General features: G+C 56.4%; 15 protein-coding genes across 15 annotated transcripts; 8 read left to right on the forward strand and 7 right to left on the reverse strand.

Moving 5' to 3' along the window:
* Nucleotides 1-437: 437 nt before the first annotated feature.
* On the forward strand, nt 438-935 carry PHYSODRAFT_463564 (hypothetical protein; the record flags this gene model as incomplete). The annotated part of the gene is made up of 1 exon (XM_009522527.1): nt 438-935. A coding segment is annotated over one exon (498 nt), but the record flags the coding sequence as incomplete, so codon positions are not given.
* A 2,113-nt stretch (nt 936-3,048) lies between these two features.
* Nucleotides 3,049-3,549, forward strand: PHYSODRAFT_285090 (hypothetical protein; the record flags this gene model as incomplete). The annotated part of the gene is made up of 1 exon (XM_009522528.1): nt 3,049-3,549. The coding sequence occupies one exon, from the start codon at nt 3,049-3,051 to the stop codon at nt 3,547-3,549; it is 501 nt and encodes a 166-aa protein (XP_009520823.1).
* Nucleotides 3,550-3,791: 242 nt separating this feature from the next.
* Nucleotides 3,792-6,115, reverse strand: PHYSODRAFT_359492 (hypothetical protein; the record flags this gene model as incomplete). The annotated part of the gene is made up of 4 exons (XM_009522529.1): nt 3,792-4,304; nt 4,383-4,977; nt 5,049-5,105; nt 5,175-6,115. The coding sequence occupies 4 exons, from the start codon at nt 6,113-6,115 to the stop codon at nt 3,792-3,794; spliced, it is 2,106 nt and encodes a 701-aa protein (XP_009520824.1).
* A 531-nt stretch (nt 6,116-6,646) lies between these two features.
* On the forward strand, nt 6,647-7,209 carry PHYSODRAFT_257792 (hypothetical protein; the record flags this gene model as incomplete). Its single annotated transcript, XM_009522530.1, has 2 exons — nt 6,647-6,880; nt 6,994-7,209. The coding sequence occupies 2 exons, from the start codon at nt 6,647-6,649 to the stop codon at nt 7,207-7,209; spliced, it is 450 nt and encodes a 149-aa protein (XP_009520825.1).
* A 180-nt stretch (nt 7,210-7,389) lies between these two features.
* On the reverse strand, nt 7,390-8,413 carry PHYSODRAFT_555323 (hypothetical protein; the record flags this gene model as incomplete). The annotated part of the gene is made up of 1 exon (XM_009522531.1): nt 7,390-8,413. Exon 1 carries the CDS (start codon nt 8,296-8,298, stop codon nt 7,390-7,392), a length of 909 nt encoding a protein of 302 aa, XP_009520826.1. The 5' UTR covers nt 8,299-8,413.
* Nucleotides 8,414-8,678: 265 nt separating this feature from the next.
* PHYSODRAFT_311965 (hypothetical protein) lies at nt 8,679-10,924 on the forward strand (the record flags this gene model as incomplete). Its single annotated transcript, XM_009522532.1, has 6 exons — nt 8,679-8,866; nt 9,003-9,054; nt 9,141-9,183; nt 9,395-10,033; nt 10,119-10,677; nt 10,798-10,924. 6 exons carry the CDS (start codon nt 8,679-8,681, stop codon nt 10,922-10,924), a joined length of 1,608 nt encoding a protein of 535 aa, XP_009520827.1.
* Nucleotides 10,925-10,995: 71 nt separating this feature from the next.
* PHYSODRAFT_486543 (putative ribosomal RNA methyltransferase) lies at nt 10,996-11,844 on the reverse strand (the record flags this gene model as incomplete). The annotated part of the gene is made up of 2 exons (XM_009522533.1): nt 10,996-11,739; nt 11,818-11,844. The coding sequence occupies 2 exons, from the start codon at nt 11,842-11,844 to the stop codon at nt 10,996-10,998; spliced, it is 771 nt and encodes a 256-aa protein (XP_009520828.1).
* A 225-nt stretch (nt 11,845-12,069) lies between these two features.
* PHYSODRAFT_359495 (hypothetical protein) lies at nt 12,070-13,550 on the forward strand (the record flags this gene model as incomplete). The annotated part of the gene is made up of 3 exons (XM_009522534.1): nt 12,070-12,186; nt 12,286-13,250; nt 13,333-13,550. 3 exons carry the CDS (start codon nt 12,070-12,072, stop codon nt 13,526-13,528), a joined length of 1,278 nt encoding a protein of 425 aa, XP_009520829.1. The 3' UTR covers nt 13,529-13,550.
* A 448-nt stretch (nt 13,551-13,998) lies between these two features.
* On the reverse strand, nt 13,999-15,384 carry PHYSODRAFT_297172 (hypothetical protein; the record flags this gene model as incomplete). The annotated part of the gene is made up of 2 exons (XM_009522535.1): nt 13,999-15,223; nt 15,251-15,384. 2 exons carry the CDS (start codon nt 15,382-15,384, stop codon nt 13,999-14,001), a joined length of 1,359 nt encoding a protein of 452 aa, XP_009520830.1.
* Nucleotides 15,385-15,996: 612 nt separating this feature from the next.
* On the reverse strand, nt 15,997-16,503 carry PHYSODRAFT_479282 (hypothetical protein; the record flags this gene model as incomplete). The annotated part of the gene is made up of 1 exon (XM_009522536.1): nt 15,997-16,503. One exon carries the CDS (start codon nt 16,501-16,503, stop codon nt 15,997-15,999), a length of 507 nt encoding a protein of 168 aa, XP_009520831.1.
* Nucleotides 16,504-17,411: 908 nt separating this feature from the next.
* Nucleotides 17,412-18,427, reverse strand: PHYSODRAFT_409375 (hypothetical protein; the record flags this gene model as incomplete). Its single annotated transcript, XM_009522537.1, has 5 exons — nt 17,412-17,695; nt 17,756-17,822; nt 17,867-17,975; nt 17,999-18,089; nt 18,160-18,427. Coding segments are annotated over 5 exons (819 nt in total), but the record flags the coding sequence as incomplete, so codon positions are not given.
* Nucleotides 18,428-19,562: 1,135 nt separating this feature from the next.
* PHYSODRAFT_257752 (hypothetical protein) lies at nt 19,563-20,662 on the forward strand (the record flags this gene model as incomplete). Its single annotated transcript, XM_009522538.1, has 5 exons — nt 19,563-19,743; nt 19,815-20,022; nt 20,101-20,281; nt 20,439-20,604; nt 20,649-20,662. The coding sequence occupies 5 exons, from the start codon at nt 19,563-19,565 to the stop codon at nt 20,660-20,662; spliced, it is 750 nt and encodes a 249-aa protein (XP_009520833.1).
* Nucleotides 20,663-21,644: 982 nt separating this feature from the next.
* Nucleotides 21,645-23,066, reverse strand: PHYSODRAFT_297174 (hypothetical protein; the record flags this gene model as incomplete). The annotated part of the gene is made up of 1 exon (XM_009522539.1): nt 21,645-23,066. One exon carries the CDS (start codon nt 23,064-23,066, stop codon nt 21,645-21,647), a length of 1,422 nt encoding a protein of 473 aa, XP_009520834.1.
* A 137-nt stretch (nt 23,067-23,203) lies between these two features.
* Nucleotides 23,204-25,413, forward strand: PHYSODRAFT_555331 (hypothetical protein). The gene is made up of 2 exons (XM_009522540.1): nt 23,204-23,399; nt 23,472-25,413. The coding sequence occupies exons 1-2, from the start codon at nt 23,302-23,304 to the stop codon at nt 25,282-25,284; spliced, it is 1,911 nt and encodes a 636-aa protein (XP_009520835.1). The 5' UTR covers nt 23,204-23,301; the 3' UTR covers nt 25,285-25,413.
* A 113-nt stretch (nt 25,414-25,526) lies between these two features.
* Nucleotides 25,527-27,946, forward strand: PHYSODRAFT_311969 (hypothetical protein; the record flags this gene model as incomplete). The annotated part of the gene is made up of 5 exons (XM_009522541.1): nt 25,527-25,559; nt 25,695-26,354; nt 26,420-26,782; nt 26,915-27,530; nt 27,729-27,946. The coding sequence occupies 5 exons, from the start codon at nt 25,527-25,529 to the stop codon at nt 27,944-27,946; spliced, it is 1,890 nt and encodes a 629-aa protein (XP_009520836.1).
* Between the last annotated feature and the right edge of the window lie 30 nt (nt 27,947-27,976).

Consider the following 27,976-nt stretch of genomic DNA (forward strand, 5'->3'; position numbering starts at 1 on the left):
GCGGCCTACTGGATGGAGCAGTACCGACGGTGCGTGGAGAACGCGCGCGCGTGGGTGGAGGCGGCGCGCGCCGACGAGCGAGACTCGGCGCCGCGCTACCGCCTGCTGCAGCAGACCCTGCAGGACACGGACTCGACTACGCCGTCCGCTGCGCCTCGGACGCGCGGCAGGAAATGACGGGCGCTCGACAATTCTACCTCGACCTACTGGCGGCGAGAAATGCAGCTGCAGACAAGGAGAGAGCGCCAGGTTTGGAGTCCGAGGTGGCGGCTTCAACGACCTCTTCAACGTCGCCTTCAGCTCTAGCACCACTCGCCTGGGGCTAGTGCTGCGCCATTCCGTGTACGGACAAATGTTGCAGTGCCTCCACTACAAATGCAGCCGCCGCTTGCGCCGGCGAATATACGGGAGCTGGACAATATTGGACGTATGCAAGATCCTCGAACTGGACGGTGCCTCGCGCGTGCAACGCTGGACTCTCACGCAGAGCGCTCGAATACCTGGTGAGTCGCGATCCAGACTGGGGAGGTGGCCAGGACGCTGCATACGTTGCCGTGAAGAGGAACCACCTGCACGTGCTGCAGTGGCTGAACGAACGGTACCCTGATCGGACGTCGTGGGGCAGCCACAAGGAGCGCTGTCTGCTGAACAAGGCGGCAGAACTCAGGCATCTTTCGGTTGTGCAATGGTTGCACGCCAACCGTAGGGAGAAATGCACCGCCTTCGCCATGAGCATTGCTGCCTCCAATGGAGACCTTGCGATGGAACAATGGCTGCACGAGAATCGACGTGAAGGGTGCACCAAGCAAGCTATGGACGATGCAGCGGAGAATGGGCATTTGGCAGTGGTGGGGTGGCTCCATTCTAACCGTCGAGAAGGATGCACAGAGGACGCCATGGACGATGCCGCTGCAAATGGCCATCTTGAAGTGGTGCGCTTCCTCCACGAAAACCGTCGCGAAGGATGTACCAGTGCGGCCATGAATATGGCTGCTGGTGGTGGTCACCTGGAGGTGGTGAAATGGCTGCGCGAGACCCGCAAAGAGGGTCAACCGGGCACAGCACTTCGCTTTGCCGCCGAAAAGGGTCAGCTCGCTGTAGTAGAGTGGCTTTACGATGTCGTGCGTGGACAACGCAGAAGTGAATCGTGCATCCGTGGTGCAGCTCGTGCAGCCATGGAAGCGGGTCACGCGGAGGTGGCGAGAGAACTCGAGCAGAAGCTGAAGCGACAGCGCCTTGAGTAGGCAGGCAACATTTGGGCCGTTAATATACTCGTATGACGGAGTTCGACAACGTAGTTAGCGCGTGGTCTTTTCCAATCTTTTCCAATCACCGCGGAGTCCGGGACACTCGAGCTTCACTCCACAATTCTCTCCAGCGTAGGATGATTTCAACCGCCCAAGAAGCCGAGCCAAGCCAAAAACTCCCCGTGCTAACTTCAGTGCTGCTTGTGACTCGAGCGTGCCTGCCGTCGCCTGACGAGGCAGTGCAGTCAGGTATCGCCGAGCACTTGAATGGGCTATTGGACACGTTTTCTTCTCGTTTTTCCGTGCGGCGAGCGTGCAGGAAGAAGAATTTATCGAGGCGTGCGTTGGAGTATCTCGCTGGTCGTGACCCGGACTGGGGCCACGGCAGCAAAATTGCTGAGAATGCCGTGGTGGACGGGCTTCTCTACGTTATCCAGTGGGTGGGCGAATGCTATCCTGACCGCACGGTTTGGAGCCCGCTATACGATGGGAGTTTGATGGATACTGCCGCCGAACTCGGTCGTCTTTCAATTCTCCAGTGGCTTCACGCTTGCCGCAGTGAAGGATGCACCACCGCTGCAATGGATCTTGCTGCTAAAGTCGGCAACCTTGAGATAGTCCAGTGGCTGCACCGATATCGCGGCGAAGGATGTACCAAGAAGGCCATGGATGAAGCTGCAGCTCATGGCCACCTTGCAATGGTGGAGTGGCTTCATTCAAACCGAGACGAGGGGTGCACCAAGAAAGCAATCTGCTCGGTGGCCACAAACGGTCACCTTGCGGTCGTGCGTTTCCTTCTCGAGAATCGTCGCGAAGTCTGCACCAGCGATGCAATGCGGTATGCTGCTGCGAATGGACACTTGGAGATCGTGCAGTGGCTGTACGTGAACCGTGGAGATTGCAACGTGGGGGTTGGGCTGCGGTACGCCGCGGAAAATGGTCACGTCGAGGTGGTCGAGTGGCTTTACTGGTACGTTCGAGAGCAACGCAGAGGGGACCTGTGTATTCGTGATACCATCCAGATCGCATTGAAAGCGGGGAAGAAGAAAGTGGCCAAGCTACTCGAGAGAAAGTTGAAGCAAGAAGCAAGCCGCACGAAGCCTCAGCAGCGAGAGAAGAAGCGCCGTCGCCGCTATTAGTCAAGACGATGGCCATACTCCAGGATTTATGCAGGTCAGCTGAAATTGGTTGCACCCTGGTGGAAACAGGCAGCGTAGTCGAGCAAGGATCTAACCAGAAACAATGGGAATTATTTCACCGGTCTCGTTTTGGTGTTCGTGAGGGTGGTATGCAATGGATCGAGCGTACGGGTCCGGTAGCCCCGTCAAAGGTTTCACGAAAAACTCGAAATACAGTACATGTACTCCTCCATCTCTCTTTTCTACAGTCGCTAACACCCTCCACCGATTCCGGCCAGCCATTCGACGCCACTGCTCGCCATCACGTTGTGTATCCGTAGACTGTATGTACGTGCGGTGCGTCGGCGAGGTACATGTTCAACAGCAAGATTCAACCACGATGTCTCAAAGCTGGAGCTTCAAAGACCTGTTCTTCCTAGTCCATGCACGATTGCCAGATGTCCTCACTCGAGGTGATTGGCTTGAACCCACCATTTCAAAGCCTCATCCTTATCTTCGTCGTCGGACGCAGCAAGCAACCAAGGCAGGGCTTGGCCAGTCGCCACCGCTCAAAGTCTGTTCGGTCTCAACGCGAATGGAACGAATCTCCACCGCCAGCCGCTGCGCAGGTAGTTCACTTCACCCTTCACCCGCTAGCGCACCGACCGAGGACAGCCCTCACGATGCGCTTCAGTACCTTCCTGCTCGTGGTGGCTTTCACCCTCGCAGCATGCTGCCAGGGGTTCACCAACGCTGATGACGCCTCCCGTAAGAACCTCGTGGTCGACGGGCATGCCCCAGCTCTCCGGAAGCTCGAAAACACTGCAGCAATCGATCCGGCGGGTGAAGCGCGCGAGGTTCCAGGTATCGCCAAGCTGAAGGCGCTTATGGCGGAGGTTCCTTTCCTCAACAAAATCAAGGCGATGGTAGGCAAGGGCGCCGACATTAAAGCGGTGAAGGCTGCTGCCGAGAAGAGCCCCGAGGTGAAGAATATCAAGGCTGCGACGGGGGGCGCCCCTATCAAGCTTGACGCGAAAGATGCCGCCAAGGTCGTGAAGGAGGTCAAGAAGCAGCGCCACCCTTCAATCTCCGTCACGCTCTCTGTGCTGAAAATGCTGGCTGTGGTGGGAGCCATCTCGTTGACTGTAGGCTTTCTCGTCTACATCAAGGAGAACTGGTTTTAGTGCGGATAGATATCTCTGTAGGACCGCTAGTTGGAGACTACATGCAAGCTCTCTATTGCTATTAAACCCTGTTTGAAGAAAAAAAACTTTACTTCTGACCCTAGAATGTTGGCACCTCAACAGTAGATGTGTTTCCCTTTCCGGACTGTACGGTACGGGATCTGAATTCTGGTGATACCGATCGACACTTGAATTTATGCCTGCGTGAGTTTCAAGACGGTCTTCGATCGTTCTCTATTCATTTAGTCCCAGTCTTCGTCTATCTTAATCGCAGCAACCTTTGCCTTGAGTTCCTCCGTTTCGGCGGAGTCGCCATGTTCAGTAGCAGCAGCGACAGCAAACTCCTCCGCCGACTGTTTTTCCTCGCTGTCCCCGTCTTGCTCCTGCGAGTCGGCACTGCCCTCTTCTTCGGTTTTCTCATCTTCGTCCCCATCGTCACTCCAGGCATCCGCAACAACTGGAGCGCGGCGTGGCTCAATGTGCTCCCATCCACGGTTGACAGGAACAGGAGGCCTGGCAGGGGCTGGAGCAGCTTGCGGAGGAGGAGTGCTGCCTCGCAGCGGTAGGAACTTCAGTCGGCTCGAGGCTTGAGCTGCCCGCGCCTGCTTGTTGAGATTGGCTATGTGCGCGGAAAGTGTCACGCCCGGGACACGCGCATCATCGCGCTTGAAAAATGACACTCGGCGACGCGGATCTTCTCCAAATGATTCGGACACCACTCCATAAATTGAGGCCAACTGATGCATCAAAGCACGCTGTACAAAGCAACAGAGCAATATAAGGTTGGCTAACGTTATCATCACACAAGCACCCTCAAGGATAAGTGCACATACCTCTTCGCCTGACATCACTCGCAAACTGACGCTGTGGCACGACGGCTCTTGCACGATTCGCTCCAAGCGACGTTCTACCACCACAAGGTAGCTCATGTTTGCTTTTCCCCACGCAATCAGGTCTTCCGGGTAGCTGGGGGTCTTCATCTCTTCCTCAAAGGCGGCAGTATCTCCGCCAGACAGACCCGGTCTATTAACTCCAAGTGCTTGGGCTAATCTTTGGTTGCGAACGATCTGGCCCCGAGGAGGAGTGGGTATACGTCGAGCTGGAGGTGGTCCTTGCGTGTGAGCACTTGATGGCCGAGCGATCGCTGGTCTCAATACCGGAGGAGGAGCGGGTCCACTAGGCGTCGGAAGTGCCGGGAATGCTTCCTCCAGCCGAACTGGTGGCGAGGGCGGATGGTCGCTGACGCCGTAGTTCCAGTGGTCAGGAACTCCATCCGCGTAACCCGCGTTAATAGGGCCACCGACGGGGTTTCCGCCATTGCGAGCGACCTGGAAATTAAACTGCAGTCGATTGTGCACACCATGGACAGAACTCATGTGCGCTTGATACTCAACGTCGTTGGGGAACACTACGAAACGCATTGCCAGGCTGCAGTAAAAGCACAAGGTTAGCATGAAACACGAGATAAACAACCAAGGTCTTGTAGCGTATGCACGTACCATCTTGAGTCTTCGCACAAGTGGTGCTCTCGACGGAAATGCGTTTCCAAGCTAGCACTGCAGCCAACAACAAAAAACTCGTTAGCTTCCTCAAAAACAACACCATGCACACCAGATCCCACTTACTAGTTGCGGAAGTACTCGTTCTCCACCTTGCAGATGTGGCACTTGAAGTGGTCGCGCTCCAGGTGCTCATAGAGCTCCTTGTCGCCGTAAAACCGCTTCCGACAGAACTGGCACATCGGGTGGAAGTCCTTGCCCGTGTTGGCATGCTTCTGTCCCGCCGGTCCACCTCGACTGCGTCCAATGTTGTGTCCCTTGAGCGCGCCTTTCGTGAACACCTCCTGCTCCTGGATGAAGAACGACTGGTGGGTCAAGCACAGCTCGCAGAACTCCACAGCGTGGTCGTGACGCAGGTGTTCCTTGAGTTGACCCAGTGAGTGTTTGACCTCTCTGCAGCGCTTCATGCGGCACTTGAACTCGCGGAGACTACGCAGCTCGGAATAGTGCGCTCTGCAGTCCACGAAGATCATGTCGGAGGGCTCGTCCAGCACGGACTCGGGCCCGGCCGCGTCGCCCCAGAGCTCGAAGCTCTCGAACGGGCGTGGCGCGCTGCTCACGACCACGCGCTCCAGCGGCTGCTTGCACATGGGGCAGTTGCGGTCGTCCATGATGAGCCGCATGCGCATCGAGCACCTGCTGCAGATGCCGTGGTGGTTGCACTCGCCCACGGCGTAGAACCGGATCGGGTCGGCGCACAGCAGACAGAACTCTGGCTCGTCGTCCTCCTCTTCGGCCGCTGAGGCCTGGGCAGCAGCAGCAGCATTGGCATTGGAGGCGTTCTTCTTGGCCGGCCTCTTCTTCCTCTTGGGCTTGGCGGCCGGCGCCTTGTCCTGAGCGTCTGCTGCGGCCTCCGCGTCGTTGTGAATCGCGTTCTGCTCTGCCGGAGGCGCTGCGTCTTTCTTCTTGCGTGGCCTGGGACGGTGGCGCCTCTTGCGCTGGCCTGCGTCGTCCTCGCCGCCATTGACTGGCGCGGAGGCGCGGCGGCGCACCGAGCTGGGCACCATTGTGAAGGCCGGCGTGAGCGCCGAGAGCGTCGAGGTGGCGGCGACGCTGCTGGCGGCTGCAGAGCTGCTGGCCACGCTTGTCATGGGGACACAAACGTCCTCTGCGTGCAGATAGCGGTGGAGCAGGGAACGGAGCTGCTGAGCACTTCGCTGGTTGGTTGGGAATCCCAACTTGGGATATGAAGCGGATGGATGCATCTATTTGCCCCTCAATGCGCAACTGCGGTCCCTGAAGTTGCAATGAGACCAGCACTCTCTTGTCAGACTTGCGAAAGAGTGACATCACCGGAAAGAAGGTGCAAGGAAAGTTCGGTGTATCTGGCGGGTAACCCGTATGTACGGTTATGGTGTAACCGGGTACATCGTGGCTACCCACTGGTTACGCTCATGTGCGATACACCATGGATTACGAATCGCCGCGTCAGACCCCCTTCGATACGCCGTCGCTGACCTGCGTCGCCACCTTCGTGCTGCGCTGCTGCTCACTCTGCGACTGCGACCTCGACGCTCAAGACACACAGAAAGCTCAGCATGGCCATCAAGCAGCTGGAGACGGTGCTGCGACTGCAGGCGACGGTGGTGGAGGGCTTCGGCCGCGGCGGTAAGCAGCTGGGCTGCCCCACGGCCAACCTCTCGAGCAAGGACCTGGGCGACCTGCTGGAGCAGCTTCCCTCGGGCATCTACTGTGGCTGGGCCACGGTGGACGGGAAGGGCCCGTACAAGGCCGTCGCCAGCATTGGCTGGAACCCCTACTTCAAGAACAAGGTGCGCTTGTGTGCTGACATGCAGGACGGAGCTGGGACTGTGGAGGACAAAGGGAATGTTGCTGACATGTTGCTACTTTCTTCGCTGGTTTTGGCTGATTTCCCGTATTGCAGGAGAAGACGGTGGAGCCCCACCTACTGCACAAGTTCGAGAAGGACTTCTACGGCGCGCAGCTCAAGTTCCTCATCTCGGGCTACATCCGGCCGGAGATGAACTTCTCGTCGCTCGAGGCGCTGATTAAGGCGATCCAGGACGACATCGCGCAGTCGGAGGAGTGGCTTGACACGACCGAGGGCAAGTCCTGGTCGCAGGACGCGCTGTTCCAGTAGGTTAGAAGGGAGACGAAGACGATGGGGATGAATAGGTATTGATTGTTTGTATTCAGCGGGCATGATTAAGGCGCCCGATCGATAGATAGCTGTAGTGTCTGCAAGGTAATAGGACTGTACTTTTGCGGGCATTTAACGGACGCATGCGAGGCCAGCGACAGCGGCAGGTTCTTCTATTCTTTACTCTTTACCCATGACAATACAGACGACACCGAGGACCATGAGTAGGATGCTGGGGATTTTCTTTCGCAGATTCCGCTCCCGGAACAGGAACCGCCCCATGAGCACACTCCATATGCAGCCTGACCGCTTGATGGCGATCACGTACGAGACCTCCAGGTGCTGCGTCGCCACGAGGTTAATGTAGTACGCCACGACGCTCGTGACGCCCGCAAGGATGACGAACTTCCACGGGACTTTTACCTCCTGTCCGATCGGCAGGTAGAGCTCCTCGCCTCCCACTCGCATCTTCTGCAAGATGAAGCTGCCGCTGGCCACGATCACTTGAATGGTCGCACCGTACACCAGCGGCGTCGAGTTCTGCACGCCGATCTTGTCGAACACGTTGGAGATGCTCCACAAGAAGGCCACCAGAATCGTGTACATGGACCCTTTGCTAGCGTTGGACGAGTCCATGAGCAGATCCTTGCTGGCGTGTTGGGCCTGGGCGCCTTGCAGCCAGAAACCGCCCATGACGGCGATGGAGATGCCCAGCACGCCCGAGACCGTCGGCACTTCGCCCAGCACGAGGAACGCCACGATCACCAGGAAAGCCGGCGTGAACGACAGGAACGGCACCGTCGCCGACAGCGTCGAGATCTGGATGGCCCGGTTGTACAGGTAGCTCGTGATGATGTTGATGCAGCCGCTGATGCACACGGACGTCCAGAAGAGGTGGTTGAGCGGCGGCAGTCGGCCGCCAGTGTCCACGAGCGCCCACAGCACGAAAAGCGGCGCTTGGATGAGTCCGCGCATCGCGACGACCATGAACGGGTCCATGAACTTGGTCAGGTACTTGCGCAGCGGGTCGCACAGCGCGTTGACCACCGAGTTGATCACGGCGATGGAGACGCCGTACGACATGATCATGGCGGCGGCGAGTTCGAGCGGGTGGGGGCTGCAAGAAGCGGAGTGCTACGGCTAGGAGAGCTGCTGCTACTGACGCTGGTGTACCGATACGCGGTGTGAAGGAAGGCGGCTCCAGCCTGCCGAGCGCGACGCGTAGAGGCAACTGGTGCGCCGGAAGCCGAGCCTTTGCCGTCTGCGTCAGCCCGATCAGAGACCGGAGAGAGTCAGGACGGCTTTCGACCAATGAGAGGCCGACTAAACTGCTGACAGGCGCGGCATACTGAAAACAAGAGAAAATTATATCGAGCCCTACCCCATATGGATACAGCGTTGCACTCGTGTGGCGATCTTCAGCAGTCGCTTCAAGCGACTCGCTTGACGTCCACTTGGACAATCGTATCATGGAGGCGACGCAGCTCTCTCGGGGCGAGGTCAAGCGGCGGCTGGTGCGCGTGTGCAGGGAGCTGGAGGCGCTCGTGGCCGGCAGCTACGGCCCGCTGGGCAGGGCGCAGCTCGTGCAGGCCAACGCGCAGTGCCCCGACGCGCTCACCGCCACGTCCGTGGCCGAGCGGTACTTCGCCAGCGTCGAGTAAGTAGCGGGACTCGAATATTTTGATCCGGGTGCAGCGGCGAAGAGCGTTGCCTTGGTATTGCTGGCGTTAGTGCTGGCAATGGGTGGCTCGCCCAACAGAAGGAGAGCTAAGTGTGGGTTGTGTGCTGTGCAGCATTGGGGACTGTCCGATCGCCAACGCATACTTCCACATACTCAAGAGCAAGGTGCTGCACAATGCATTGATACTGAAGGCGCTGAGTAGATTTGAACTGACAAGGTGCACCTTTCCTGTGCGATTCTGGTGGTGCAGATCCGAAACCACGCCGATGGAGGGCTCTTCTTCGCGGGTTTGAGTGCGAGGTGAGGTGTGTGTCGGCAGAAGGAATTGCGTGTTGTTCGTATACTGAATGGTGTTGCTGGCAGGCTGCAGCTTGAGATCCAGGAGGGGGGTCTGGTAGAGATTCCGCATCGCGTCGTAAGTAGAGGTGGGCTCGGGATTTCGTAGCTGTCGAGAAAAAGGTGGTGCACCCCGCAAAGCTTACGCCTTTGTCCCTTAAACTTCAGGTCTGCAATTGGTGCTCGACTGGATTCTTGAGTATCTCGACGACGAGCGTTGTCCTGTGCGCGTAGCGGTGACTTGGAGCTCGGAGACTGCGCTTTCCGCAGTAATTCGCGGTATCGTTTCGTCCAAGTCCACGACGGGACTGGATGAGGCCACCACAGACGCGGCGGTAATTCCACTTATCATCCAGGCGTTCGTGGGCGTTTTCACTTTTGTTGTCGAAAATCCTGGTGAATCTGTTCCGGTGCAGCTCCTCTTTGCCTCCGGTCAAAAGTCAATCGCGAAGTCTCAGCTGTGGAAGCAAACGGTTCTTCTTGATCTCCCATGGCCGTCTCGAGGGAGGCGCGGAAACGCCAAACGCAGCTCGTTGTCTCCACCCATTTGCGACGCACGGGTTGCTTTGTTCAACATCACTATCGAGCCTCTAGCAGAGTTCGACGAGGAAGATACCAGCACAAGCAGGAGCCATTCGGGCTCGTTGAATAACTTTCGACTCAAAGCGCTTCGACAAGTTGGCGACAGACTGGAGCGGCTCGGCGCCACTGCGGTGCTCTCGCAGAAAATCATTCCGAAGTATCTGCAAACATACTTGGCTGCCAAGGGTATCTTCACACTCGATCGACTGTCCGCGACGTACATCCGTAAGTTGGTGGGCGTGTGACGCGAAAGTGAACTGAGTGCTCTTTGCTTAGATCTAACCGAGTGTTTGCTCTACTGCTTTGTCAGGAGGCGTGCAAATGCTGAGTGGGGCCACGATTCTCAGCGACTGGAGAATCGATGACAGCATTATCAGCAGCGCTCTCGGATTTCTATCCCTCGTCACGACGCAAACCATCGGAAGCAAACAGTACATTCGACTTCACCGAGAGTTTCCAGCGAGTCCGGCGTCATCCTCCTCGAACGGCGTAAATGGGCACCCAGTGACAACCATCGCAATTGCCGCGCCGGACCGCTTCGCGTACGATGAGCTTTCCCACGTGATTACCACATCTCTCAAAACGCTGGCAGGTTTGATCGACAATCCTTACGTGGTGGCTGGCGGTGGGTGTTTGGAGATCCACCTTGCCGCTTTGCTGCGGCAGCGAGCGGGGCAGCTACGGACTCCGCCAGGCGCCAAGATCGATAAGCAAACAGCACGAATGCTGCACCAGTTGTGTCAGACCGTCACCACTTTTGCCGGTTGTCTCGAGAATGTGGCTGGACTTTTATGCGGGAGCCATGCCACTGCAACTGACCGCGCAGCCATGATCGAGCAGGTCTCCGAGTCAAACCACGAATCGCTCGAGTCCAATAGGGGCGACGTATACCAAAAACAAATTGAGCAGTTCTTTGGCTGGGATCCGAGAGCGCGCACGGTGGTGCCAGTGTTGTCGTGCGTGTTGCAGCAAGAGGATCCAGCAAACAGCGACGAGAAAATAATTGTAGATGCCCGCATCCTAGACGTCTTGGAAGCCAAGAAAGATGCCATCGTGCTCGCCATCGAAAGTGTGTCCTCACTAGCCCGCATCGCATCGGTCGTCCAAGTCCCTTAGCAGCAAGAAAAAAAAACACACACAGCGCCGGTAAAGATCATTCACCCTATCTATTACTTGCCTCCATCACATTAGTAGAACTGCTGGGCGTCGTCGTATCCACACAGGTCTCCACTGGCAAGGAACGGAATCAACAGCGGGTCATGCGCCTCGCCCTCCTCCAGTCCGTACCGCGGCAGCAAATACGACGTCATGACGGGCGTGTACTTCTCGGGCAGTCGGAAGCCCTGGCACACCACGAAGGCCTCGTTACTCTGCGCGCGACTGCTCATGGGCTTGGAGCAGGACACGCTCTCGAAGAAAACACTGAGCTGCGTCGCCAGCAGATCGTACTGCTCGCAGCGGAAGATCTTGGCCACGAATGAGCCGCCCTCCTCCAGCACGTGCGTGGTGATGTTGAGCGCCGCCGCGAGCAGCTCCGCCTGCACGAACTCGTCGATGTCGTGCACGCCCGTGACGTCGGGCGCGCCGTCACTCACTAACACCTGCGCCTTGGCGCCGTGGAAGTGGCCGATGATCTGCTCGGCCGTGCGCTTGGACGTGATGTCGCCCTGCAGCAGCTGCACGCCGGCGATCGGCGCCATCTCCTGCAGGTCCACGGACACGACGCGCACGTCGCCGCTGTCTGCGCTCTGCACGTTGCTGGCGTCGTACAGCTTGCGACTCAGTACCTGGCTCCAGCTGCCGGGCGCCGCGCACAGGTCCACGGCGCGCTGCACGTGGCGCAGGAAGTCGAACTGCTCGTCCAACTGCAGCAGCTTGAAGGCCGAGCGCGCGCGGAAGCCCACCTCCTTGGCCTTGCGGTAATAAATATCCTGCGGATGGATGGGTCATTCATTAAGACGTGCGTGAGCATAGGGACAGCATGGACGACACCACGAGAGGGCACGCACTCGGTTCGCTTCGGTGGACTTGGTCATCTTGGGAATGTCTGGTTGGGGTCGAAACCTGATATTTCGGCGTGATATTCCCGTGTAAAGAGGTGCAAATGTCGCTTTCTCTTTTTTATAGGGAACAGGAAAAATCAAGACAAGAACGACGGCACACGCCCAAGTCAGAAACAGAGTAGAGACCGCACCGAGACGGGAAGCACGCGGTCAATGCGCGCGCAGGACTCGTCGACGGGCATCGGCTTCGGCATGACCATGGCGGGCGGCCCCGGAGGCGCCTCCGCCGTGCCGGACGCGCAGTTCGAGTCGGCCCCGGACTGCTTCGTGTGCGACAAGAAGTTCCACGCCTTCCGACGCAAGCATCGGTGCCGAGTGAGTTCTTCTTCTTCTTCTTTTCTCTCTCTAACCGGGTTACGGTAGTGTTAACCACGACTCGTCTGATATTCTCTAACCTCTTTTCATTTGCGGCAGGCTTGTGGCAACGCGGTGTGCGGTAGCTGCTCGCGGACCCATAAAATCATGCCCAGTTCGACCATAATGCGCTACAATAACGAGCCCGTGCGGGTGTGCGACCGTTGCATCCGAGATCAAAACCAGATGATGCTCGAGCGCCGACGTGCTGAGGACGTGGAGCGTGCGCGTGCCCGCCAAGTGGCGGCGCTGGAGGAGGAGGAGCGTCAACGCGAGGCGAAGCGCACCCAGCGGGAACGCGAAGTGGCGGAAGCTCAGGCTCGGCGGGAGATGAGGCTGCGCGCAATCGAGGAGAAGCACCTGGGCCCTCGCCCGGATCTACGCACCCTCCGGTCCAGATGCTCGAGGAGCCTGGACGACTGTGCTCGAGATGCGCCGACCCAATCGCTCTACTCGAAGGAGTTGAGCTCATTCCTCGAAGATGCAGAGAAAAGATCCGTTGCTTTGGTGGCGAAGCCCTACGCTGCTGGCGACATTTTTGAAGACAAGGACGGCTTGGACGGGGGAGAAACGGTGGAGACGACCGTGGTGCAGGAGGCGGAGGAGTGCGCGATTTGTCTCGAGACGATGGATGTCGGGGACGCCATTTACACTACTGCGTGCGGGCACAGTTTCCACTGGAGCTGTCTGAAGGAAATCCAGAAATCCGATTCCAGCAACTACGACAAGTGCCCGTCGTGCCGCGCTACCATGACGGAAATGCAGGTCAAGAAGCAGTGTGATCACCCGCGCGTTCGGCTTGGGCATCGATTTTGCCGCGACTGCGGTGCTGCAGTCACGGAGAGGGACGCAAAACCCCGAGGCGATGAGTCGAACGCTGCAGCAGGCGGAATGCGGATGTCGACTCCGTCAGGAGGCCCCGACTTGAATCAGCCAGTTTCGTACCGTGCCAGCTCGCACGGAGCGCTCGTGCGTTGCCCGCAATGTCATATCCAAATGCGTGTGCTACCGCACATGTATAACATGTAAGTCTCCTATCTGTTGGTGCGAGCATATGGATCTTGCAAGTATTAACCCGTTGTTCTCGTACTTATCTCGTGTCTGCAGGCGCGTGGCGTGTCCGTCAGGGCACATGTTCCTGGTTCAGGTTGCTGGCCAAGCTGGAGGTGGTGCCGCTGGACGCGGTGGCTACGGCTTTGGAGCGCGTGGCGGTTTGGGCGGCGCACGGATGCCCTCGCGTGGTATGAGCATGGGCTACCCCGGTTCGTACTACCGCTCCACAAACGCCTACTCCGAGCTGTAGTAACTTAAGATCGAAGAACTTCAAGACCCCAAAAAATGTGCGAGCAACGTGAAGCGAAGGTAGCTCTCAGCTCGGCGCGAGCTCTACGAGGAGACGGATAGGTCCTCCATGAACGCATTTTACACTACTTTACTACGAGCACTAACGGACAACAGGACTCACGGATTCTTTGTCTCTGCGCCGCACATGTTAGAGAGGAAAGGACTCCTGACGGCGAAATCAACAGTTAACATGCGCCTTTATTGTGAATATCATCAATGGTTTTGCTGCGAATACGACAAGTTGGCAATCTAGACCACGATGACCTTTGCCACTTGCGATTTGGCCTCGCACGACGCGGTCGTTGTTGGAGTAGAACCAATCATCGTTGGTGCGAGCATTCACGATGTGCGTTTGCGGTTTTACTTTGGGGGCAGGGATGTCGTCTCCCTGGCCCAGTCTTGGTCGACAGTGGCGATGGCCTGAACGTACTATGTTCCCGCAGCCGCAAACTCGACGCTTGCAGAGAACAACCCCTTGTTGTTCTTCTTCATCTTCAAGCCCAGATCCTCGTGATACCATCGCGTGACACCACTTTGAGCTTGAGTGAGCGTAGCATCAGAGGCATCATCGGACCAAATCTTCAATTGCGTGCTGTCCACCGTGATGGCTCCTGCAACTTCCCATTCGAACGCTGCTGTTTTGTTGGCGGTGGCATTGTGCGGATGTTCTTTCCACAGCAAGTACGGCTGCACTAGATCGATGTACAACAGCGACAAGCGGACATTACGCGGAATGTGGCCGACCATTTCCGAAGCTGGTAAATAGTCGCTCAAGGCTTCGTCCGACAACGTGGAGCTGTCACCCAAACTAATAGCGTTCAGCTGCTTGCTGTCGCTCGTCTCGATCAGAACGTTGAATGCTCGGTGGGTGGCATTGTTGTACGTGGTTTTAGTGCTTGGATACCCGCCGTAACTCGTCGGATTACACGCTCGAATGGGTTTCGGTGCTGTGAACTCGTTTTCCCAAGACGCCGCGTAGCCCCAATCTTCCATACCACCGTTCACCGCATACACGACGTCGTTCATGGTGCCGTCTGGGTAGTATTCGCCGTTCTCTTCAAACTTGCCTCCGAATCGAGACATAATGCGAGCGAGCTGCTGCTGGCTGCGATCGTCGGGGCTTTTCTGACTTTTGCCAGACTCCAGGACGTGGTTCTTGCCGCCCCATTCGTAGGTGATGCAGTGTGTACCCGCGTGGAAAGTGATGCCAAGCTGGAACAAATGGTCGCGCCACAGCTCGTTTAGCCCTCGAGCCGCCATCGTCACCATGCACTCTTCACCTTCGTCAAGGTTGTACGGGAAGTCCCGATTCGGGTCAACGTCGAGTTCCTTGCGAACATTGTGGTTGTAGCCGTACGCGTTGGCGGTAGGAACGATCACGATCGTGCGGGTCTTGACAAGATGCTTCAGCCACGGGCTGCCGTCAGCTCTGCTGGCATGCGAAAGCAACAGCTCTGCCAGCGCGACGACTGCCTGCGGACCCACGCGCTCATTGCCGTGCACAGCACCACTGAAAATCAACTCGGGACGCTCCGGCTCAGGCAGCGTCGCCTCGTCCGTGATCTTGATCACATATTGCTCACAGGGCACGGTCTTGTTGGCTCGAGTGCACTGCAGCTCCTTGCGCTTGGGCAGGCCGTACTTGTCTTGCACGCTGAAGACCTCGGCGTAGTCCGGCTACTTGGCTTCGAGCTCCAGAAGATAGTCGACGATCTCGCCGTAGGAGCGCTCCTTGTATGCAGTGACGGCCGCCCAGGCGGGGTATTTGCTCGCGATGCAGGAGACCACGAAGCCGAGGAAGAGCAGCACCTTCATCTTGGTCAAACTGACACAACAGACGCAAAATCCCAAGTGGTGACCGAAGGACGACGCCGCCTTTGTTGGCAAGAGTACCGGCTCATTCTCTTCGAGATCGTGTGAAGCTCGCTCTGAACAGCCAGAGTCCCATCCTGGTGCGGGACGGGCTTATTATCACGTTTTTTTGGTGGTTCGTCAAGGACGCAGAAAAAAAGGATGTTTGTCGAGTCTTTACAGCAGAGAGGCGGTTCAGCAAGGTGAAAAAGCACGGGAGTGTGTGGAGCGTAAAGCCAAGTTGGGCAGGTACTACAGACAACGACGGATAAATACGGCAACGCAAAACCCGGCACACATATGTTGTACTTTTTACAATAAGTAATTCAGATAGCCAATCATCTTCGAGATTTACACTTGACATTTGTAATCCATATGGTTTTAAGTACTTTCTCTAAATTTGTGTGTACTTTATGCTCTGTTACGTGTATTTTATGTCATTGCCTTGTACAATCTCTATCGTTCCCGACAGAGAATTCTGGTACATTTACTATGGAGGATGCCATTCAGTGGTGCCGGATTTATCCGTCGTTGTCTGTAATACGATTGATAGGTATAACCTTGGACCGTTGAAATTTAAACGACAGCTTCGGCCGATGAGAGCCCAGTTACATCTACACCGTGCTTGTATGCTTCGTGGGTGCATTCAGCAAGCTCTTGGCACTCAAGTCTCAGAGTTTTCTTGAGTTTCGGGAACTGGACTGCCCAGTAGTAGACACCGTCGTTATCACCCCACGACACAACTGTTCCACAGAAGCTCTCGCGTTTGGACACTCCAGTCTTGGTCCTGATGTCGAAATCCCGCATGACGTGCCAATGAAGTGGGTAGATGGGCTGCTTTAGATACCGCTTGATCAATACATCGACGGAGAACTGGTGCTCGTCATTGCTTTTAGCAAGGCAGCTTTTTGTCTTCCTTTGACCTCCACTTGCTTTTCGCGTTGGTAGCGCAGTGAGAAATCTGCTCACGTCGATTTCCTTTTGCAGAACCTTAACCGCGAGAACATGAGAGCACTGCCACCCGGTCTGGGCAAACATTGCACAATCGCACGCGTACTTGCGTCGGACAGCCTGAATCTGCATCAAAACGTCAATTGAACGAGTTGACATGTCATCATTCTAGCAAATTCGCACCGCTTCAACCGAAACACGCGCGGATGGGACAAAGTTCGTGATAGTTTCCTGATGCAGTAGCTTCACGTGGTGGATAGAGAGGCAGTAAAGCTCCACATTTCGAACGGAAATGTCTTTGGGTAGCTTGCCGGTCAGCGTGTCCAGGTACCTGTACAAACCCAATACTAGTAGTTAGTTGTCTGATATCACCAGGACGGTGAATTGCTCCACTCACCGCTGCGCTCTGCTTCCGTTGATACTTGCACTGTTGATATTCGTGCTGGCGATGACGAACTTAGTCGCGTTGAACAGCACACCAAACAAAACACGAGAGCGAGGGGCTTTGAGCAGGTAGTAGTTCTTCTTGTTGTCCAGTAATCGCTTAGCATTAGCGACAGCCTCGCTGCACAAAGGACCTGTAAGCGTTATCAGTTGCAAATATGTTAGTATCCAATGACAGTTAGCAAATATTGCAATGAATGGCAAACCTTCACTAAAGTGGAACAGATCTCGTCGAAGCGGTTGGGAGGCTTCGTGAAACAATATGCTTGGGATGCCGTCGTTCAAATCAACAGCCGTGCTGGAAAGCAGGTCTTGATGGTCTTGTGGTGGGACTCGAGTGCATTCTAAGACGGAGTAACGCCGAGAATTGCTGCCTGGTAGTACCAAAACATCCAAGTGGGGCCTAAATACCTGTCGTCGAACCAGCTCGCGTATTCCTTATTCCCGTGCTCACGCCAATGCGCCAGGAAAAGCTTTGCCAACACCAAGAACTGGTGTTCCGAGCGAGCCTTACTCATGTGCTTGATACTGATCGCCACACTGGCCTCGTAGAAATCCTTTTCAGCTAACAGACGAAATTTATCGGCCGCACCGCACTTTCGAGCCAAATGGGGATAGCAGTTTAACAGCCGAATGGAGGGCCAGACTTCTCGATATGCACTAGCGATGAACTGACTGCGATCTAGGCTGCCAAACGACAACACTAGGTTAATCTCGAAAATGCGAGATGCAAACGACCTTACCACCTTAAACATCGTAGCGTATGTTACGTGATGCTCGGTGCGTACGAACATGTACGCCCATGGCACAAAGGTCTTGGAGTAGCGCTTCTTCTCGTATTGGGTGGTGTACGTGCCAAAGTCCACAAGAGTCCAGCCGCCTAATAACAAAGCACTCCGTTATTAACCAAATAAACCGATCGAGTACTAGGATGCCTTACCAAAATGCAAGCGATACGTTCCGTCCGTGACACCGAGGATTCCGTCCTCATTCTGGCCGTTATATGCCTTTAACACGTTCCAGAAGATGGCGCGTGACGTCAGTATGAGACCGCAGCAATCCGCTTTTTCCCGTCATCCAGAGTTACTTCGTGCGAGATCAAGCACCAACTTTCCGTGCTTGAGATCTTTGTCCATAGAGTCGAACACTGCGAAATCATGCTGCCAATCGAATGGAGCATTACATGCGCTGCTTGAACCGCGCAGAAAGAACTCTGCACAGGTGTACTGAAGTCCACTCTAGCAACCCCGCAACATTTTTAATTTCCCAGCCACCTACCAACACACAAATGTATTAAGTTCACATACAGCTTACAGTTACAAACGCATTGATGTTGATGTTCACCTGCACGCCGCTTCATGAGTGTTGCTTTCCTGTTTTCTAGCTGTGCTTCACCAGGAACAAACCCGTAGCGTCTAGGTACGTCGATATACCGGTCGAGAAGTATTTTCCTGCACTTCTCGGGGCCACAGCCCAGCAAAATGTCGTCCACCTCCCGAAGAAAAAAGCCAGGGATCCCTCGCTTCTTCGCAGCGGTAACAGCTCCCATGTGCATACCTGCGTCTTGAAGCCAACATGTCAGCACGTCCTCGTCCCTTGACGGCGCCAAACGAACCCGCTTTTCACAGTTTTCATGCGAAATGCAGCGATAGACGCTTCTACCATCCATCCTATCACCTCGTTTGCCATAATTGTAGGCAAATGCGTACAGATATCCATCGTAGCCATCGATTCCGAGTCTCGCCGCCTCTGTCGTCTCAAACTCCACTCGATCAACAAACACCAGCTTTTCGTTCAGGATAGGCTCTTCTAAGTCGTCTTCAGACGACTCGAACTCTACCGTCCAACCGCTTGCTTGATCTTCGCCAAGGTCCGATGACGACGAAGCTTGATCGGAAGACGTCGTAGCTGGGCTAGCCGCAGATACTACCAGCGGCGCCGGTTCTTGCTCTGGTAGCGTAATAGACACGTCCAGTGAAGCTAGTGACGGCGGAACTGGCATGGCACTTGGCAGAGGAGGGACAGCTAGACATCGAGGGCTTGGAGGAGATCGCGAAGCCAAAGTTGGCGGCTGAACAGGTGATGCTGCCAGAGCGTTCGCTTCGGTCGTAGCTGCTCTTTCCAGCACAACATCCTTCCATGTTCGGCCGCCAACGGCGGCAGCAGGTTCGAGGGCACATGGGACGCGTCTGGGGCTCTTAGGTGAGCACAGCGGCGTGGGAATCATCACAGCTTGTGGTGACGTTGGCGGTGATGTGTCTGCGAGTACGTTTCAAAGTACAGCCTCGGCAGCCATCAGCTTGGCTTAGTGACCTACCGATTTACCATCTCACTTGGTGTCCCGCCGTTCCCATGAACGTCCTTGCTAAGTCACTGTGTACAAATCACCTCGATGAACCACCGCGTTTGCCTTGCTCAAAAGCCCCACCCTCCTGGTGCCGCTCATTTATCGTCCATCAGAGCCACCACGGAAGGACAACAATGACGGCGCAAAACCCTCTCGTGAATTGACTCACCCGGCTCAACGAGGCCGATAGTCGAGCACAATCTGAGTCAAGCTGGAAACACCGACAGGAACACCGTACACGCCAATGTCCTTCTCTGTCCTCCAGAACGCATTTACGCCAATTCCTGCGTCGTGTTCCGAAAAATGTCACGTGCCAGAGTGATGGTCATTGAAGTTGCCCTTATTCCGCACTCTCAGTGTCGAAGTTGCAGCGCAAGCGTCGAGATCCAAGGCAGAAAGCATGCAGGTTCTGTCCGAGACAGGCCGAACGATGCGCGGGGGCACCGTGCGGCCACCGCTTGCGCAGCTGGAGACCATCCTGCACGAGCTGTCGCGCTGCCAAGAGCGCAAGAGCAAGCAGAGCACCGAGAGCGCGTCCGCGAACGCGAGGCAGAAGCTTCTGAACCAGCAGCTGAAGCAGGGTGCAGGGAGTTGTCTCCGGTGTGCGATGACCGTAGTGTGTGGTTGGCTGACTGAGCTTCGTTCCGAGCAGCGCAAGAGGAGCTGGCAGCTGCACAGGCGAGCAAGGCCAAGCTATGTGAGGAGATCGGGGCGCTGAAGCAGACCAAGGAGCACCAGGCCAAGCAGCTGGACAAGTACAGGCTCGACTTACAGGCTTCTCGCGAGTCGCAGAAGGTGATGACGAAGAAGATGGAGGCGCTGCAAGAGTCGACATGGACGACGAAGCAGCAGTACATCCGGTGCGTTTGCTCGGGCACTCAGTAGATGCACTTTCCGCGAGTGAGGTCTGACCACGTTGTGCTGTGCTGCTATCTTAGATCTCTCGCCTCCCGCATCAAGACAAGTGCTCTCGTTCTCCAGCAGCTGAACGGGACGATCGGAACGGCGATTAGTATTCGGCTTGCTGAAGATGTCAATGGATGCGAGCACCTTAAACCAAACAAGCGCAAACGGACCCAAGGAGAACGAGAGCAAGCCCCGAGTGAAAACAACAGCAAGGTAGTGTTGAATGCATGCGCCTCATCACGCGTTGTTCTCACCTTTGTGTCAGCCGGAGCACACAGAGCGCCCTGCAGAACGCAAAAATCAACCTGGACAAGAAGAGCCCCCTGCATCCCTTGCAATGCTTGCCACTGTTTCTGCGTTGTCACCCAAGCACACCGTGCCTTCAACGATGGACCGCCCTGAGCCTCCGACTAGCAAGACCTGCGACACCAATCAATGCGAGCACCAAGCGGAAGATCAAACTCAGGATAAACGAACCATCAAGGAGCTGCAGATGCAGATTGCGAACCTCAAGTCGGAATATTCGACGCTGAGCGGTGCGTTGATGCCTCGAAGCTGCTTGAACGACTCTTGCTAACAGCTTCTGTGCTGTAAAGACAAAATTAAGGTCCTTGTTCGCGATCACAACGAAGCTGTCGCTGATAGCAAGCAATCCGCGCAAGACAGCGAGGCGAAGCAGGCTAAAATCGACGAGCTGACGGAACTTCTCGAGATTTCGCGATCGAAGCCACATGACGACGCTCCTATCGATGAAAGCGTCTCGAAGAATGAAGACAAGTCGGAGCTTGAAGGGCGCCTGAAAATGCTGGAGGTATGGAGTTGATAGTCTGTGATGCTGCTACAGTTTGATTAACCATGGGGCTTACTGGCTGCAGGAGAACTTGGCGCAAATGAACGGATACGCGGATCAGCTGGAAATGGTCATTGCTCAATGCCCCTCGTGCACCGTCAAGCTCCAAAACGAAAGCACCCAAGATTCAATTACCAACAGAGCCGAGTAGGAATCACACAAGAGAAGGAAAGCTTCATATTCCCACATAAGTACCAGTTCATAGCCCACTGGATCTAAAGCAAAGGAGCTTGGTTGTGGGCAAGGTTGTAGAACTTGGTTCCTTCCTGGTTGAGCTCGTCAAAAGTGCCCGTCTCCGCGATGACACCCTCCTCTAGCAGAATGATGCGGTTCGCGTGCTTGATGGTGTTCAACCGATGAGCAATAATGAACACAGTCCTGTTTTCGGCCGCTGACTGGAGAGCACGCCGAATCATGTCCTCGCTGCGACCGTCAAGCGAACTGGTAGCTTCGTCGAAGAGAAGAATGTTGGTTTGCTTGTACAGTGCACGGGCAATGGCAATGCGCTGCTTCTGACCACCGGAAAGTTCCACACCCTTCTCACCAACGAACGTGTCGTACTGGTTCGGCAACTCCATGATAAAGTCGTGCGCGTGCGCTTCCTTGGCAGCAGCGATAAGCTGCTCCTTGTTGTGCACCTCAGCACCGTACATGATGTTCTCAGCAATAGTGGAGGCAAAAAGCGATGGCTCCTACAAGAAGAAATGCAAAAACGTCAATCCCTAGCTAAAGCAAAACTGCCAGAAGATCCATAAAAAAACGAACCTGGTTGACAACACCAATCTGCTTGCGGAGCCACGAAGCCTTCAGCGTAGCAATGTCAACACCGTCCAGGGTCACCGAGCCGCTCGTAGGCTTGATGATCTTCGACATAAGCGACGCGATCGTGGTCTTGCCAGCGCCGCTCTTGCCGACGATAGCCACCACCTCACCAGGGTTGATCTCCATGTTCAAGCGGTCCAGCACAAGGATGTCCGGGCGCGACGGGTACGCGAACGAGACGTTGGTGAAGCGCACTTGGCCCTTCACAGTGGCCAGCGTTCCCTCGCCGTCCGCTGCAGGCGGCAGCGACAGCAAGTCGAACAGCGCCTGCGATGACATGCGGGTCTTCTTCATCTCGCTCAGGCACGACGACACGCCCGAGAAGCCAAGGCCCATGAAGCCACTGTACAGCGCGAACGACGTGAGCGTTCCAATCGTAAGCTCTCCCGATCCCACCAGCGAACCTCCAAAGTACAGCACCGAGAAGAGCGAGCAGTTGATCGAGAGCGACAGACCGCCCATGAACACTCCGCGAGCACGCTTGGCCCGCTTGGCGTTCGCCAAGATGCCCTTGTTGATCTTCTCAAAGTGGTCGAGCTCGTCCTGCTCCGCCGAGAACAACTTGACCGTGAAGATGTTGTTCAGCCGCTCCTCGGCAACGCCCGTCATGTCCGCCACCGAGTTCTGGTGTGTCTTAGCCAAACGACTCGAGAACTTGCTGAAGAGCATCGCGCCCGTGCCCACCAGCGGCAGGATCGTCAGCGACACCAGCGTGAGCTTGGGCGAGATAGTCAGCAGCATGCAGGAGGCGCCCACGGCCGAGTTCAGCGACCTGTAGCCATTGGACAGGACGTCCACGACCGCGTTGGCGGTTTGCTGGCAGTCTCCGCTGAGTCGGGTGACGAGCTCGCCCACCTTGCGGTTGTTGTAGAAGGCGAGCTCCTGCGACAACAGCACCTTGTAGAGCCTGCGCCGCAGCTTGGCGGCGATGCGCTCGGCCACCATGCCGAGCGAGTACGTGCGCAGGAAGGAGCCCACCGAGCCCGTGAAGAAGGTGGCGAGCACCACCACCACGAAGCCCTTGCGGCTGAGCCCGCCGGGCGCCGGCTTGCCCGAGGCCACGTCGATGGCCTTGCCCATGATGCGCGGGAACACGAGGTTCATGGCCGAGGCGATGGTCATGCCCGCGACGCCCACGGTCAGCGGCAGCTTCTCCTCCTTGGTGAGGCTCAGGATCCAGCCGATGTTGGACTCCTTCTTCTTCTTCGTCTTGCTGCTATCGTCGTCCCCGTCCTGCAGCTTCAGCGGCGCCACGGCGGCGGCGCTCACACCGCCGTCGTACGGCGCGCTCAGCTTCTGCATCAGGAAGGACCTGGGCGGCAGCATGGCGACCGCGACGAACGAGCCCTCCCTCCCTTCCAGAGCCTTGGGGCCTAGCGAATCAGACGACGAGTGCGGAGACCGACCGAGCGCCCTTGACCGCAGACGTCACGGTCGCAGAGATCCGCATAAACGGGTTCGACCCGTTTTGCACTCTTTTGTATTGAAATTAGTATGGATCAGTGGACCCGACCCGTTTTAAGTTGCGGCTGGCACATCACTTCAGCGGATCCACTGCATCATGCAGCGCTTGGTGCTCCGCTTGTCGCGCGTGGCGCTCGCTGCCCACCGCCCGCGTGCGTCCGCCGCCGCTGCTGCTCGGGCGATCTCCAGCACCTCGTCGCTCCACGCGGCCTCCGGATCGGACCGCGCTTCCTCGTCGCCGCCGCGCATCGGCTCCACCGTGCGCAGGGCCAGCTCCGTGCCGGCCCTGGGCCGCCGCCGCACCTCGCGCGCGCAGGTCGTGGGCGACCTGGAGGCGCTGGTGCACGAGGCCAAGCACCAGGGCGGCCGCTTCCAGCCCAGCATGGACTTCCTGCGCCGCGCCAGCACCGTGCTGCAGCTCTGCAAGACGCGCGAGCAGTGCACGGCGGCCATCCCGCTGTGCCACATCGTGGAGAAGGCCGCGGCCACGCACGGCAAGGCCAAGATGGAGTGCGTGCGCATCTACCAGAAGGCGGGCCGCAACCAGGAGGTGGTGGCGCTGGCCGAGAAGCTCATGGGCCAGGACGTGTTCCTGCTGAACCAGGCGCTGGCCAGCGCCATCCAGGCCTGCGCGTCGCTGGGCCAAGTGGACAAGGGCTTCCAGTTCTTCGACGCAGCGGTCAAGCGCGGCTCCATCCCCAACCTGAGCGTGTACTCGGCGCTGCTCGCCGTCGCGGGCGCGGCGGGGGACCCGCAAAAGGTGCAGGGCGTGCTGGACCAGATGCAGGAGGCGGGCGTCGAGATGAACGACATCACGTTCCACAACTTGATGAGTGCCTACGCGCGTGGCGGCCACGTGACGGAGGCGTTGGCGCTCTTCGACAAGATGCAGAAGCAGGGCATCCCGTCGGACGAGCACACGTACGCGATCCTGATGGACGCGCACGCGGAGAGTGGAGACTTTGACGGAGCCAAGACGCTCATGGACGAGCTGAAGAAGACCACGCTCGAGCCCAACTTGGTGCACTACAACATCCTGCTCAAGGCGTGCGGCAAGGTGAGCAACTTGACGTCGGCGTTCCAGCTGTACGAGGAGATGAAGGAGCGCAAAATCAAGCCGGACCTGGTGACATTCATCACTATGATGCACGCTGTCTACCACGGCGAGCTGGGAGCAATCGACCAGAAGAAGGTGAAGGCGGCCCTCATCGGCATGGGCTTCATGGGCGCAGCGTTCGTCCCGTTCATCAACTACGAGGAGTACATGATGACGACGCTCTTCTGCGGCAGTCTCGTGGGATCCATGGGCTTGGCCGCGTACATGAACCCGGACGGCGTCATCCGCGCGCTGTACCCCAACACTGACGAGCCGCGTGATGACACTATTATCGAGGCTTTCTTCCGACGACTGCGCGAGGAGGACCACTGCGGCAGATCCATGTACCTGTGGCGCGAGATGCTCAAGTTCAACGTGCCTGCGGACCCGCGCGTGTACGACGTGCTGGTGCGCACCTGCGTACGCAAGCGCCACCCGGAGCTGGCCTACGAAGCGCTGTTTGAAGAGAAGCTGCCGCTTATTGACAAGGAGGGATCGTTTGTGATCTCTCTTCCTACGACGCTGGGTCTGCTGCATTCGCTACTGGCACAGAAGCGGGTTAACATGGCGGACAAGCTGTACGACGCCGCTCGAAGCCACAACGTCTTCAACAAGGTTTTCACCGAGAAGGGCGACACGTATGTGTACGATATGCGTTCGTTCTTGAACGAGCAGGTGCGCAGCTACACAATCATCAAGTTGCTCGATGAGCTGCGAGCAAAGGTGGATGCGTCGAAGGGCGAATTTGTGGCCCCCAACGTTCAGTTCTTGGTCCAGCACGGATACGAGCTGCTTGACCGCCTTGATGCAGACAACTCCAGTCTGCGTACTCTGTTCTCGATGGATGATATGACGCGCGTGGGGGCATCAGGCGATAGCCGCACGTCCGCGCACTACTACTTCCGGCTGGCTATTCCTACGGAGCGACTGCAGACATATTTCGAGACCACACCCGCGGACGCAGGCAAGGAGCGACGACTCTGAGACCGCTGCGAGGTGGCAGCAGGAGCTTCTCAGGAAGTTTTGATTCACATTTGACGATACGGCGTTCCAGGAACCCCACTTCACAGAATAGATCCTTCGGGCAGACTGTGCTCGATTTACTTCCCCCACTGTTTTGAATTGGCGATGTGGTTTCGTGAGATGGCATGAATCACGCAAATGGTCCAGTATTTTTAGGGGCTACTTAAGGCTTAGTTGCTGCTTCGCGCACGGTTTGGTTGTCAATGTCAAGCCATGGGATCCAGGTGAGCTGTCGGGTTCGCCTAGACTGTGATCGTACCAGCGCGAGTTGTCTTTCATGTGTACGAGTGGATCCCTCTGCTCGTTGTCTTGTAGTGATGCACCCATCGGCATCGACTAGTGACGGCAACAACTTAGCTAGTGCAAGCGAGTCGATCAGTGGGGGAATTGCCTATTCGTGCTTCGATGGGGTCTATCCGGCCCACGCAACTCAGGAACAAGTGTTCGAAGCAATTGGCAGGCCTTTTGTTGCAGACCTGCTTGCTGGATATAACTGCACGATCATCGCCTATGGGCAAACGGGTAGTGGCAAGACGTACACGACGGTAGGAGGAAGTACATCGGACACCCGCGGACTTATCCCTCGTGCGATGGAAGCAATTCTAGAGGAAACGGCAGCCATCTACTCCACTGAATACGACGTGTCACTCACTGCCAGCTTCGTTGAGATTTACCAGGAGAGGTTGCGCGATCTATTACTTCCGCATAGCTCACGACCCCTTCGCCTTCGAGAAGATAAAGACCACAATGTCCACGTCGAAGGAGCTAGCGAGATTTCGATTTCAACTGTTGCGGGCGGGATGGCCGTGCTCTCAAGAGGTACCGCACAGCGATCAACAGGCTCGACGCTCATGAACGCCGACTCCAGCCGAAGTCATTCGGTGCTGGTTCTAACATTGGCAAAGAAACACCTCGCATCCGGAACGAAGGTGCGAGGCAAAATGTGTATTGTGGACTTAGCTGGATCTGAGAAGGTGTTGAAGACTGCGGCAACGGGTGTACGGATGGAAGAAGCCAAACATATCAACCGGGTAAGGCTACGCTCGACGACACCTCATACTTAGTTGTGTGGCTAATCCCAGTTGTATGAATGCAGTCTTTGTCAGCCTTAGGCAATGTGATCAATGCGTTGACTGATGAAAAGGTGAAGCACATTCCGTACCGAGACAGCAAGCTCACACGACTGCTACAAACCTCACTTGGAGGCAACGCGAAGACGCACTTACTGCTCACATGCTCTGCTAATAGCCAGCACATGGAGGAAACCCTGTCGACTTTGCGTTTTGGATCGAGAGCCAAGAACATCCAGAACTCGCCTCACGTCAACAACGAGAACATTGGAGCTGCCGCAGAGTACAGCGAGATGCTCTCGACATTGCAGAGTAAGATTGAAAACCTGCATAGCTACATTCGTCAGCTAGAGAATTCGAGATGCCAAGCTTGCAGAGCGCGTGGATCCGTACTTGACACCGACTATAAGCCAGAAGCACGCAATACAAATTTTACGGATCAAGCGCTGCCTCCAGATCTTGATGAAAACCCAGCAGTGGATAATGACGGCGTTGAGTCGATTGCTGACGACTTGATGCAGGCTGAAATGCAAAGTTTGCGACAGGCTCTCGCCAACATGATGCGGGATCATGAAGTGCAGCAGCATGCTCACCATGTTGCGCGAACTGTGATGGACGTGACCGAGCAACAGCTCGACTCGCGGCACAGAATTCAACAGCAAACTATCGAGAGACAGGAGCTGGAGCTGCGAGATGCACTAGCAACCATTTCTCGCTTGGAGCAGAAGATGACGCTTCTCGAAGAGAGTTCCCGAGGAATAAGTGCCGAGTTGCATCACCTGCGCGGGCAGCAGCACCAACAACACGAAGGTGAGAATGCCGAGGTCGAGATTTTGCGTCGGCAGTTGGACTTGTCAACTAAACAGGCAAAGCAATTCCAGGCAAAACTGGTAGCCTCTCGACAGGAACAAGACGGAGTTGCAGATTTGAAGGAGCTATTGATGAGGAAGGAGCACGAGTTAAAGTCTCTTCGCAGCGAGGTGGAGGTGCTCCGTTCAAAGAAGTTGCCAGTTGCCCTGCCAAGCACTTTCGTTCCTGTTGGCCTTCCGTCACCACATCGAAGTCCTCAGACGCGGCCCGTCACAGCCGTCGACTTCAAAGCACTTGCCAACACAAGTCGGGGAGATTCGAAGCTTGGTATGAGCAACATTCAAAACTGGTGGGCGGGTGGCACCAGTGAAATTCCAGCTCGTAACCAGGATGAAAGTGGAGCTTGGACCGGAATCGAGCATGTACTGCCGTCAACAACGTCTTCAAGAAGCCTAAGTAGTTCTCAAGGAGACGTCGTTGCGAGTCGCGGACTAGAAGAGGTGCTTCCTCCACCCGACACTGCAGCCAATAGAGCTCGCAACAGCGCAAGTTCTACGACTCGACCATTTCGTGCTCGATTGGTGGGGCTGCTCAACTCCCTGGAAGAGGAGACCACTGCGTTCAAGGAACTTGTCGTGGAAACGAAAGAGCGAACGCTGTCGCGGAGTGGCAGTCGGCCACGGCGTCAGCTACCGTGCTTAGAAGCTCTCTCTTCGACCGTGCCAGCCCCGCCAACACCGTAGACCAAAACCTCACATGAAGCACGTTACCGG

The sequence above is a fragment of the Phytophthora sojae genome (genome assembly GCF_000149755.1).
Source record: "Phytophthora sojae unplaced genomic scaffold PHYSOscaffold_2, whole genome shotgun sequence".
In the NCBI taxonomy this organism is placed as follows: Eukaryota; Oomycota; class Peronosporomycetes; order Peronosporales; family Peronosporaceae; genus Phytophthora; species Phytophthora sojae.

Excerpts from the sequence above, each read along its gene's own strand:
- PHYSODRAFT_555331 (XM_009522540.1), top strand. The coding sequence starts at position 23,302 with ATGCAGCGCTTGGTGCTCCGCTTGTCGCGCGTGGCGCTCGCTGCCCAC. Across the intron at positions 23,400-23,471 it reads CGGGCGATCTCCAGCACCTC|GGCCAGCTCCGTGCCGGCCC; the intron begins GTCGCTCCACGC and ends CACCGTGCGCAG.